We start from the raw sequence: 12,180 nt of genomic DNA, 5'->3' as shown, positions 1-12,180 counted from the left end.
AAAGGTCAAGACCTCTACGCAGAGACACAGCATGCTTACATTACATTCTGTATGTAGTACACTACAGTTTTAGAATGGCAGCATAGCCAACAAAATGAAACCGATTAATTTTGCCAATACATTTCCTATATACTTTCACAGATAATGTTTTTTGATATTGTCTAAAGAATCGGTTTAGATGAGTAACATTCAGTCACCACTGGATGGTGGCATTGTGTAGTTTAATATAAACTACAATAGTAGACGTGGAGGGGTAGAATAGGCCTGCTTTAAAAATGCATAAAACCTTCCCAATGTCCTAAAAGCAGTGGCATCAATTGATTGTATTGCATGGAGAGGAGAGGGTATTTAATCTGTTATTGTTGTTGTTGTTGTTGTTGTTTCTTTACACATTTTAATTGCCTGCATATTAGTAGGATAACCCATGGGGTAAATGGGGAAAAGCACTGAAATATATATGAAGTTATATTCTATTGATCGTGGACATTAGGAAACAGCAGAGGGAGCACGCCCCTATCCACATCGATGGGACCGCAGTGGAGATGGTGAAAAGCTTCAGGTTCCTCGGCGTACACATCACGGACAATCTGAAATGGTCCACCCACACAGACAGTGTGGTGAAGAAGGCGCAACAGCGCCTCTTCAACCTTAGGAGGCTGAAGAAATTCTGCTAAAACCATATTCTTTCACCACAGGAATGGCTGAACGAACCAGAGGCAAATCATTTCCTGGTTTTAGGACTAAAATCTGGCGAGCTATATGAATAACCAATTCTCAAAACAAAACCCTTGTTTTGGGAGTTGCTATGAATAAAGTTTTTCAATTTGAATGTTGTCATAGAAAGAACCACAAGGGTTGAATGGATGTCGAGATGTAGAACTTGAGGCCTTGTTCAGGAAAGTGGATTGTGTGTGGAGTTTGTTGCCGACAAGAAAAGTTATTTTATGACATGGGCTTTTGTATACCACTTGGTAAGGGAACCATGTCGAAGTCAAAGAGAGGACGTTGGAGAAATCACAACAAAATTGAATCTGTTAGGATGAATTACATGCAGAGGCAGGTGTGGTGAAGATGGCCAAGGTCGAGCCTCATCCCAATGATGAAAAGATGATTCTGGCTCGGTGGGAATTCGATTTTTGGGAGAATGTATCCTTGCCTTCTGGTGGATCCATACATGGTAAAAGTAACTTGAAGTGGAGTCGTGAGGATTTATTGCGTTTTTTTCCATCCAGAGCCTAAGCACAAAAACTATGACTTACATTGCTCTCCGGAGAAAGATGCCATTGAATGGAGTGATAACTGTGGTGTTAAGTGTTGAGGAGGAACATCTGAAATGGAAGATTCCCAGTGTATGTGATACCCTCCGTTTGGTGCAATGCAGACCCAGTGGAGAGCGTGGTGAAACAGAGAAGACAATGTCTGTTCTGCTGAGTTTTGTATGCAGTCTTCACCCGACAAATTCAAGTTAGGATGTGTCAGTTATCCTGTGAGAGCTTTTGTCCCAAACCCATTACAGTGTTTTAGGTGCCTAGGTTATGGTCAGGTAGCAGCAGTGTGTAGGAAAAAAAAGTTTTGTGTGTTAACTGTAGGGGTACCCATGGTTCTGGAGATCAGAAGTGTCCGGTTAGAGAAAGATAGGTTGCGGTTGCAAGGATCAGAGTAGTACAGAAGTTGTTGTATGCTGAGGCAGTGAAGAACGTAGTAGAGGAAGATGGGTACAGGGCGAGGATCCCTGTGAGTAGGCTGAGGCCAATGGAAAATGGATTGGAATAATATGTGCTTCAGTAAGGTTGGTTTCTTAGCCATTGTTATCAACTCTACCTCAAAAGTGTAAATCACAGAAAATCTATTTTGTGAGTGCAGCTGCAGAGAAGTACTTCAGATTACGAGATTTTACCGCAGAAGAGTTACAGGGGGTGCTGAACAGTAGTGTTCTGTCCTCCCAGGCTGTTGACTGCAATATGTAACTTTTTGGGCAACTGATCAAATTAACATAGAAATGTGAGTTAAAGATTTGTCATCTGTTTTGAAAGCAAGCGTAAGATGCGGTAGATATGTTCTATGTGCGCTATTTCTATACCTCCTGTTTTTAAGGTTAGTTTTTGCTTCTTTTACTTTCGGTTTTGTACACCAGCTTCAAACAGCTGAACATACAATATTTTTGGTTATGGGAAATATATTTTACAGTGGTTTAGATGGTACAATGATTATCTACACAATTACTACTTGTTTTCTCATATAAACTGAAATTAGGCAAACTATTAGGAAATGGCGGAGCAAATTTTGCATATTGCTCCTTTAATAGTTGTCAGGGTAATTTTTCTTTTACCAAGTATAATGGATTGTACAGAAGGTGGCGGCATGCACCACTAACGTTTGTTTGCGGACCGCCATAATAATGTAGAAGAAGAATGTTGTCATATTCTCTTCCTGGTTGAAAAGATGGCGGCTAATCAAGCTTTGCGCCAATTAGTCCCTCCATCCCTGTCTGCTAAAGTTGAAGGGTATGTTGACAGCTATGTTTAGTACTCTTATGATCCGCGTTTTAACTATATCTAAGCTATACAATCAAAGAGACAGTTCAACAGAATTGTGTTGGGTCAGGAAGGGGGCAGCGTGGTACGTAGGCTAGCAGCACTAGCTAACGTAAGCTAGCTGGTAAGCAATAGCACATTTTACAGTTAGCTAGCTAAATTAGCTACGGAATGTAGGCTAGTGTGATTAAGTTTATCTCTCTGTATTGGCACCTGATACTTGCTTGGCTCCTGGTCAATCAAATCAGATTAACTTTTGTTAGCTACATCATCCAACGTTATAGGCGATGCGTTTGTTTTTCTAATGCTAATCAGACCAGATCAGTTCTGAATGAAGTGGTATCAATACATGTTAACGTTATATCTCTGGTGCTATACCAGTAAAAAAAAAGGTCTAGCCATGCCCCTTCTTCTTAGTTGCCTAAGATGCTAAACTGTGATGATTCATAACTTAGTTGTGGTCAGCAACATGTCAAGAAATTGCATGAGCTGAGTCAGACATCCCATTAGAGTGATCTGCACCCATCCTGAATTGTAAATTCAAAATGTTGCTTCTAATTAGTCATGTGTTTCTTCCTCACACAGCTCATTTGCATATCTCACAGTGAGAGACAGGTTGCCGACCATCCTGACAAGAGTCATTGACACCATCCATCGCAACAAAAACAAGTTCTTTGAGGAGTTTGGAGAGGTAAGAATAACCACCATCACTTGTCCATCCTAAGCCACTGTGCTATAATTATCCAAATGTTGGACATTTTTTATTTCCTGACACATCCTGATCTTGGATCAGCTTCTCCTCCCCCAAATCCTTACAATTAACACTTGGGTAAAAAAAACACAAAATTTACCTTGGATCAGAATCTATGGTTCAACTTCATCCTACTCCTCTTCTATATCAAATTGTATTGGTCACATACACATATTAAGCAGATGTTATTGTATTGGTCACATACACATATTAAGCAGATGTTATTGCGAGTGTAGCGAAATGCTTATGTTTCCATAGGAGGGAGTCCAGGCAGAGAAGAGGACCATTGGCTTTCTTTCTAAGCTGAGAAATGAGCTGCTGACAGACAAGCCTGTCCTGGTTCTGTGTGATGGCCTGGAGGACACAGACAGCTGGAACCAGTACCTCCAGAGACAGCAGAGGCTACTGGGGGAGCGGGACCCCGTCAGCTGGTTCAAGTCCCCCTGGCTCTACATAGAGTGCTACATGTACCGCAGGATACAGGAGGCCATCTGGCTCAAGTGCGAACCAGTGCTGCTAAATGTCAGCATTAGCTTAGACTTGAGAAGGGAATGCATAGATCAGGGTTTCCTGGTCCTCGGGACCCCACGTTTAGATTTTTGCCCTAGCACTACACAGCTGATTCAAATAACGAATCATCAAGTTTTGATAGTTTGAATCAGCTGTGTTGTGTTAGGGCAAAAACCAAAATGAGTTTGGGAAAATAATCCCATTTTAACCAATGTTATAACTAATTTATCAACTATTAATAAGCTACCTATAAACCATTTATACATGATACACTAACTGGATAACTCATTAGGGTATGTGTCTTTTAACCTATCCTTTCTCTCTTTGTGTCTGTGCCAGTCCCCCCATCAGCGACTTTGATGTGTTTAATGAAAGCAAGACGCAGAGTTTCTTTGAGTCCCAGCAGGCTGTGATATCCCTGTGTACATATCTACAGGGATTCAACAGGAACATGGACGACCTCTCAGAAACACAGCTCATGGAGCAGTTCCACAAACTACTACAGGTGAATATTGCCAACAATCTTAAATCAAATTGTATTTGTCACAAGCGCCGAATACAACAGGTGTAGGTAGACCTTAGTGAAATGCTTACAACAATGCAGTTTTAAGAAAAAAAGTGTTAAAATATTTACTAAAATAAAAAGTAATAAATATAAGAAAAATAACAAATAATTAAGGAGCAACAATAAAATAACAGTAGAGATGCTATAAACAGGGGGTTCTGGTACAGAGTCAATTTGCGGGGGAACCGGTTAGTCAAGGTAATTGAGGTAATATGTACATGTAGGTAATAAACAAAGCAGCGTAAAAATGGGGGGTGGGGTTCATGCAAATAGTCCGGATAGCTGTTTGATTAGCTGTTCAGGAGTCTTATGGCTTGGGGGTAGACGCTGTTAAGAAGCCTTTTGGACCTAGATTTGGCGCTCCGGTACCACTTGCCGTGCGGTAGCAGAGAGAACAGTCTATGACTAGGGTAGCAGGAGTATTTGACAATTTTTTGTGCCTTCCTCTCACACCGCTTGGTATAGAGGTTCTGGATGGCAGGAAGCTTGGCCCCAGTGATGTACTGGGCCATACGCACTCCCCTCTGTAGTCTCTTGAGGTCAGAAGCTGAGAAGTTGCCATACCAGGTGGTGATGCAACCGGTCAGGATGATGGTGCAGTTGTAGAACATTTTTCAGTAGTCCACAATCATCCCTTTTGTCTTGCTCACGTTGAGGGAGAGGTTTTTGTCCTGGCACCTCGTGGCCAGGTCTCTGACCTCCTCACTATAGGCTGTCTCATTGTTGTCTGTGATCAGGCCTCGGCAAACTTAATGATGGTGTTGTAGTTAAGCTTGGCCATTCAGGTATGGGTGAACAGGGAGTTCAGGAGGGGACTGAGCATGCACCCCTGAGGGGCCCCTGTGTTGAGGATCAGCGAGGCAGATGTGTTGTTACCTACCCTTACCACCTGGGGGCGGCCCATCAGGAAGTCCACGATCCAGTTGCAGTGGGAGGTGTTTAGTCCCAGGGTTCTTAGCTTGATGATGAGCTTTGAGGGTACTATGGTGTTGAATGCTGAGCTGCAGTCAATGAATAGCAAAAGGTGTTCCTTTTGAAAGGGCAGTGTGGAGTGAAATAGAGATTGCAACATCTGTGGATCTGTTGGGGCGGTATGCAAATTGGAGTGGGTCTAGGGTTTCTGGGATAATGGTGTTGATGTGAGCCATTACCAGCCTTTCAAAGCACTTCATGGCTACATATGGTAGTCATTTAGGCGTTGTTACCTTGGTGTTCTTGGGCACAGTTCTATGGTGGTCTACTTGAAACATGTTGGTGTTACAGACTCGGTCAGGGACAGGTTGAAAACGTCAGTGAAGACACTCGTCAATTGCATGCTCAGAGTACAAGTTCTGGTAATCCGTCTGGCCCTTTGGCCTTGTGAATGTTGACCTATTTAAAGGTCTTACTCACATCGGCTATGGAGAGCATGATCATACAGTCGTTCGGAACAGCTGATGCTCTCATGCATGCTACAGTGTTGCTTGCCTCAAAGCAAGCATGGAAGTTATTTAGCTTGTCTGGTAGGCTTGTGTCACTGGGCAGCTCGTGGCTGTGCTTCCCTTTTGTAGTCCGTAATAGTTTGCAGGCTCTGCCACATCCAATGAGCGTCGGAGCCGGTGTAGTACAATTCAATCTTAGTCCTGTATTGACGCTTTGCCTGTTTGATGGTTCATCAGAGGGCATAGCGGGATTTCTTATATGTCCGGGTTAGAGTCCCGCTCCTTGAAAGCGGCAGCTCTAGCCTTTAGCTCAGTGGGGAGGTTGCCTGTAATCCATGACTGCTGTTGGAGTATGTACAGTGCCTTGCGAAAGTATTCGGCCCCCTTGAACTTTGCGACCTTTTGCCACATTTCAGGCTTCAAACATAAAGATATAAAACTGTATTTTTTTGTGAAGAATCAACAACAAGTGGGACACAATCATGAAGTGGAACGACATTTATTGGATATTTCAAAATTTTTTAACAAATCAAAAACTGAAAAATTGGGCGTGCAAAATTATTCAGCCCCCATAAGTTAATACTTTGTAGCGCCACCTTTTGCTGCGATTACAGCTGTAAGTCGCTTGGGGTATGTGTCTATCAGTTTTGCACATCGAGAGACTGAAATTTTTTCCCATTCCTCCTTGCAAAACAGCTCGAGCTCAGTGAGGTTGGATGGAGAGCATTTGTGAACAGCAGTTTTCAGTTCTTTCCACAGATTCTCGATTGGATTCAGGTCTGGACTTTGACCTGGCCATTCTAACACCTGGATATGTTTATTTTTGAACCATTCCATTGTAGATTTTGCTTTAGGTTTTGGATCATTGTCTTGTTGGAAGACAAATCTCCGTCCCTGTCTCAGGTCTTTTGCAGACTCCATCAGGTTTTCTTCCAGAATGGTCCTGTATTTGGCTCCATCCATCTTCCCATCAATTTGAACCATCTTCCCTGTCCCTGCTGAAGAAAAGCAGGCCCAAACCATGATGCTGCCACCACCATGTTTGACAGTGGTGATGGTGTGTTCAGGGTGATGAGCTGTGTTGCTTTTACGCCAAACATAACGTCTTGCAAGTTCAATTTTGGTTTCATCTGACCAGGGCACCTTCTTCCACATGTTTGGTGTGTCTCCCAGGTGGCTTGTGGCAAACTTTAAACGACACTTTTTATGGATATCTTTAAGAAATGGCTTTCTTCTTGCCACTCTTCCATAAAGGCCAGATTTGTGCAATATACGACTGATTGTTGTCCTATGGACAGAGTCTCCCACCTCAGCTGTAGATCTCTGCAGTTCATCCAGAGTGATCATGGGCCTCTTGGCTGCATCTCTGATCAGTCTTCTCCTTGTATGAGCTGAAAGTTTAGAGGGACGGCCAGGTCTTGGTAGATTTGCAGTGGTCTGATACTCCTTCCATTTCAATATTATCGCTTGCACAGTGCTCCTTGGGATGTTTAAAGCTTGGGAAATATTTTTGTATCCAAATCCGGCTTTAAACTTCTTCACAACAGTATCTCGGACCTGCCTGGTGTGTTACTTGTTCTTCATGATGCTCTCTGCGCTTTTAACGGACCTCTGAGACTATCACAGTGCAGGTGCATTTATACGGAGTCTTGATTACACACAGGTGGATTGTATTTATCATCATTAGTCATTTAGGTCAACATTGGATCATTCAGAGATCCTCACTGAACTTCTGGAGAGAGTTTGCTGCACTGAAAGTAAAGGGGCTGAATAATTTTGCACGCCCAATTTTTCAGTTTTTGATTTGTTAAAAAAGTTTGAAATATCCAATAAATGTCGTTCCACTTCATGATTGTGTCCCACTTGTTGTTGATTCTTCACAAAAAAATACAGTTTTATATCTTTATGTTTGAAGCCTGAAATGTGGCAAAAGGTCGCAAAGTTCAAGGGGGCCAAATACTTTCGCAAGGCACTGTATGTACGGTCACTGTGGGGACGACGTCATCAATGCACTTATTGGCGAAGCCAGTGACTGATGTGGTGTACTCCTTAATGCATTCGGAAGAATCCCGGAACATATTCCAGTCTGTGCTAGCAAAACAGTCCTGTAGCTTAACATCTGCGTCATCTGACCACTTCCTTATTGAGCAAGTCACTGGTACTTCCTGCTTTAGTTTTTGCTTGTAAGCAGGAATCAGGAGGATAGCGTTATGGTCAGATTTGCCAAATGGAGGGCGATGGAGAGCTTTGTACACGTCTCTGTGTGGTGTAAAGGTGGTCTAGAGTTTTTTTTTCCACCCCGCTGGTTGCACATTTAACAAGCTGCTAGAAATGAGGTAAAACTGATTTAAGTTTCCCTGTATTAAAGTCCCCGGCCACTAGGAGCGCCGCCTCTGGATGAGCATTTTCTTGCTTGCTTATGGCCTTATACAGCTCACCGTCTTAGTGCCAGCATCGGTTTGTAATGTTAAATAGACAGCTACTAAAAATATAGATGTAATTATCTTGGTAAATAGTGTGGTCTACAGCTTATCATGAGATACTTTACCTCGGGACTTCCTTAATATTAGATTTCATGCATCAGCTGTTATTTTCAAATAGACACAGACCGCCACCCCTTGTCTTACCGGAGGCAGCTGTTCTATCTTGCCGATGGACAGAACCCAGCCAGCTGTATGTTATCCATGTTGTTGTTCAGCCACGACTCAGTGAAACATAATATATTACATTTGTCCTTTTGGTAGCATATGTCCTTTTGGTAGCATATGTCCTTTTGGTAGCATATGTCCTTTTGGTAGCATATGTCCTTTTGGTAGCATATGTCCTTTTGGTAGCATATGTCCTTTTGGTAGCATATGTCCTTTTGGTAGCATATGTCCTTTTGGTAGCATATGTCCTTTTGGTAGCGTAGTCTTGATCGGAATTTGTTGGCTAATAGTACTGATGGTAGAGCAATCCTTACAAGGCACCCCGACCTACGTCCCCGATATCTCCGTCTCTTCTTCATGTGAATGACGGGGATGTGGGCCTTGTCGGGTGTCCAAAGTAAATCCTTTACGTCGACTCGTTAATGAAAAAGTCTTCGTCCAGTTCGAAGTGTGTAGTCACTGTCCTGATATCCAGAAGCTCTTTTCGGTCAGAGACGGTGGCAGAAACATTATGTATAAAATAAGTTCAAAATAACGCGAAACACGCACAATAGTACAATTGGTTAGGAGCCCGTAAAATGGCAGCCATCTCCTCCGGCGCCATCTCACAGGTGAAGCTGTGCAAACTTCAGGGGTTTATTATAAGAGGCCAGCTAAATGTTGATTGTTGAAAATGAAAGTGAAGTCGCATTACCAAAGATAATTTGATGTTATGGCTGTTTTGGCAATTAATCCCAAATGTTACGATCACAGTTTCTGTGAGTTAATGTCTCTGTTCCTGCTCTTAGGTGTCTCTGTGGGGTAACAGGTGTGACCTGTCCATCTCTGCTGGCATGGAGAACTCTCAGAAGGCCAGTCCCATTGACTCCCTGTCTGACCTGAAGTCTTTTATCCTGGTGGACGACTCCAACATGGTGTGGTCTGCTCTGACCTCTGCCCAGAGACCAGGGGAGGATGGCAAAATCACCCCAGGGAGGGTGGACATCGTCCTGGACAACGCTGGTTTCGAGCTGGTCACAGACCTGGTCCTCGCTAACTTCCTGGTGTCCGCTGGTCTGGCCAGGGAGGTCCGCTTCCATGGCAAGTCCATCCCCTGGTTTGTCTCCGACGTCACCTCGCACGACTTCCAGTGGACCATCCGCCAGACCCTGGCGGCCAATCACAAGTGGATGTCCAAGACCGGTGTCCAGTGGCAGAGCTACGTACGGGAGGGCGTGTGGTCCTATCACGACCACCCGTTCTGGACAATGCCTCATGAGTATTGTGACATGGTGGGCGACGCGCCTGACCTCTACGCGACACTGCAGGGAGCCGACCTGATTCTGTTTAAAGGAGACCTGAACTACAGGAAGCTGACTGGGGACAGGGAGTGGGATCACATGGTGCCGTTTGATAGGGCACTGAGGGGGTTCGGCCCAGCTCCCCTGTGCAGTCTGAGGACTCTGAAGGCTAACATCCAGGTGGGGCTCCAGCCGGGGCAGGGGGAGAACCTCAACACCCAGGACCCCAGCTGGATGACCAGCGGGAAGTACGCTGTGGTCCAGTTCTCCAGCCCTCACAGGGAACAGTAGACCTGTCAGGGACAGGAAATGACGTCAATATGTTCATAATAAGTGGTGTCATCATAATCAGAGGAAGTAAGAGCGTGAGCAGGGCCAGTGTACTTGTAATCATATGCCAGGTTAGAGGTGTAGTTTGTTTTGTCGTAGAACTACCTAATGTATTTAAATGAGGAGAGTGGTTTAAAGGAGGATGATAGAGGATACTTTAAAAAGAGGAGGGTAGTTAAATAGGGAGTGGCTGCAGATCCGACTTCTCTGGACCCGTCGTCCCGACAGCTAAAGGTTCACAGCTTCTGTGAATGTGTGGTAATCTCTACTTTACACACCATCTCTGTTCTATTTGTTCAGCTGCCCAGAGAAGAAGCTACTCTGGCGAAAGGTGCTTGTTTAATAAAGTTAGATCAAACTCGAATCATTGTAAGATTACATAAAGATAATATTCTACAGAACCAAATAAAATAGCATAGTATAACATTACTGTATGACAAAAAACACCTAATTTCTTATATTTTAGGATGATTGTGCTCATCGTCACATTTTTCTCTCATGCGGTCTAAACTCAACAGTGCACACCACTCAGCAAAGGTATGCTACAGTTTAATACCATCTGCAAAAAAATGTGCTCAAGGTACATAACTAATTCAAAACACTGTAGCCTACTTCAAAACAACACTGTAGCCTACACTCAATAATATTTGAATGCATATGCCCATGAAACTGATTGCAAATGGTTGGCGTGCAGATTCTGCATGGATGTTTCACCGGTAAAACTTGGAAGAATTATCATTCACGATTGACAGTGAGAAATGCGAAGGGAGGGTGACCAGAAGTTTGGGTGTGCGTAGAGTTAAAGAAACACATGCACAGAACGTGAGTGGGATCTTCAGCTCTGGGGAAAGGGATCCAGTGGGATGGGGCTGTGACCTCCGGATCCCCAGCCTCTGCCATTTAAATAATGATCAACTGCTGGTTAGCAATCCATCCTGGCATAACTACAAAACAATGACGTTTACTTCTCCCATTTAACAAATGTGTTGACGGTTGTTTACCATCATTCAGTACTAGGGTCGGGCTCTACCTCGATTCCAGTTCAAATCAGTTAATTTAGAAGCATTGAAATTCCAAGTCATGAATTGAAACATGCTTATCTGATCTTAAGTGACTTTTTTCCAGCCATATTAGGTAATTTATGTAATGTTTTTGTCTCCGCAACAGCGACTACACAAAATATAGATTTGAGACACATTTCATTCATAATCAGAGGCAATAAGATGCAAGGTGCAATTTGAACATTTACATGTTAAGTTGGCCTGTCGTGAATCGTTTAGAATTGTTATTTTAAGTTGAGACCTTATGTAACACCCAAAGCCAGCAGCTATTTTTTAGCCATTTATTTTGCATGAGCTTGGCAAGACATTACAGAGTTAACTTGTGGTTGCTGGTATTTTCTGGGTCTTAATCAACGTCATCAGTTTGTCTTGTCAATTTATTGCATGCGTTTTTGTTTGCATACATCGGGGTTTGCACAGTGACCACAGTCCCGGAGTTTACATTTTCATAGTTAAATACCTGAAGTTGAACTCTGGGAAACTATAGATAAATCATAGTCTTTGGGGCAGTGCAATCACACGTACAAGGTGTGTGTTGTTAAAAGAATAGCACTAACACCTGTCTAATGATGTATTTCTGTTTGTTTGATAGTACAAAATGTTATTTCCGACTCATTAGAATGCCTCTGTAACCAGTGCAGGTGCCGTTGTGATCCTAATTTGACTGGAATGTTCTCTTTGCAGAAATCTGGAACAAAAATTGTTATATTATGTTGGACTTGGTTTAAATAAAGAACTTCAATGACTGGTCTTATCTCATACTGTTGTATAAATGAATGACAGTAAGAAAAGAGCAACCGAGGCTTGACCTAGAAAGATGATTCCCTTTCACTCATTCTCCCCATACTCTTATTACGCTCTTCAATTTAACCCGGTGAACATGTATAAAAAATAGAGTTATAATCAGACTGCTTGTTTAGCACTTGACATCACATGTCTGAATCTGGGCTGTTTACTGAGTGAAGAGACGTTGTAGCGAGTGGAGCTTCTCTAGGCAGCAGGTCAAACAGGAGGCCATTTTCTCCCAGTTTGCAGAGATAGAGGTTAATGAACCATCACTTTAATAAGCAAAAAGTTTAC

The 12,180-nt window shown here is 43.0% G+C and overlaps 1 protein-coding gene across 4 annotated transcripts; it reads left to right on the top strand.

Annotated features, from left to right (window-relative positions):
- Positions 1 to 2,374: 2,374 nt before the first annotated feature.
- dcph1 (damage control phosphatase 1) lies at positions 2,375 to 11,859 on the top strand. 4 transcript variants are annotated; one of them, XM_021600766.3, is made up of 5 exons: positions 2,375 to 2,504; positions 3,120 to 3,225; positions 3,544 to 3,785; positions 4,135 to 4,300; positions 9,218 to 11,859. In XM_021600766.3, the coding sequence occupies exons 1-5, from the start codon at positions 2,443 to 2,445 to the stop codon at positions 9,998 to 10,000; spliced, it is 1,359 nt and encodes a 452-aa protein (XP_021456441.2). In that variant the 5' UTR covers positions 2,375 to 2,442; the 3' UTR covers positions 10,001 to 11,859. The 4 variants fall into 4 exon arrangements, with proteins under 4 accessions (XP_021456441.2, XP_090089119.1, XP_090089121.1 ...); XM_090232993.1 differs by having other exon boundaries at positions 2,414 to 2,658; XM_090232995.1 differs by having other exon boundaries at positions 2,414 to 2,658; positions 3,544 to 3,807.
- The last annotated feature ends 321 nt before the right edge of the window (positions 11,860 to 12,180 follow it).

Source organism: Oncorhynchus mykiss, chromosome 4, assembly GCF_057628025.1.
Source record: "Oncorhynchus mykiss isolate SJ-2025 chromosome 4, ASM5762802v1, whole genome shotgun sequence".
Classification (NCBI taxonomy): Eukaryota; Metazoa; Chordata; class Actinopteri; order Salmoniformes; family Salmonidae; genus Oncorhynchus; species Oncorhynchus mykiss.
The sequence above is the reverse complement of the archived record's forward strand: the minus strand, read 5'-3'. Positions and strand labels throughout refer to the sequence as shown.

Excerpts from the sequence above, each read along its gene's own strand:
- dcph1 (XM_021600766.3), top strand. The coding sequence starts at position 2,443 with ATGGCGGCTAATCAAGCTTTGCGCCAATTAGTCCCTCCATCCCTGTCT. Across the intron at positions 2,505-3,119 it reads CTGTCTGCTAAAGTTGAAGG|CTCATTTGCATATCTCACAG; the intron begins GTATGTTGACAG and ends TTCCTCACACAG. Across the intron at positions 3,226-3,543 it reads TCTTTGAGGAGTTTGGAGAG|GAGGGAGTCCAGGCAGAGAA; the intron begins GTAAGAATAACC and ends ATGTTTCCATAG.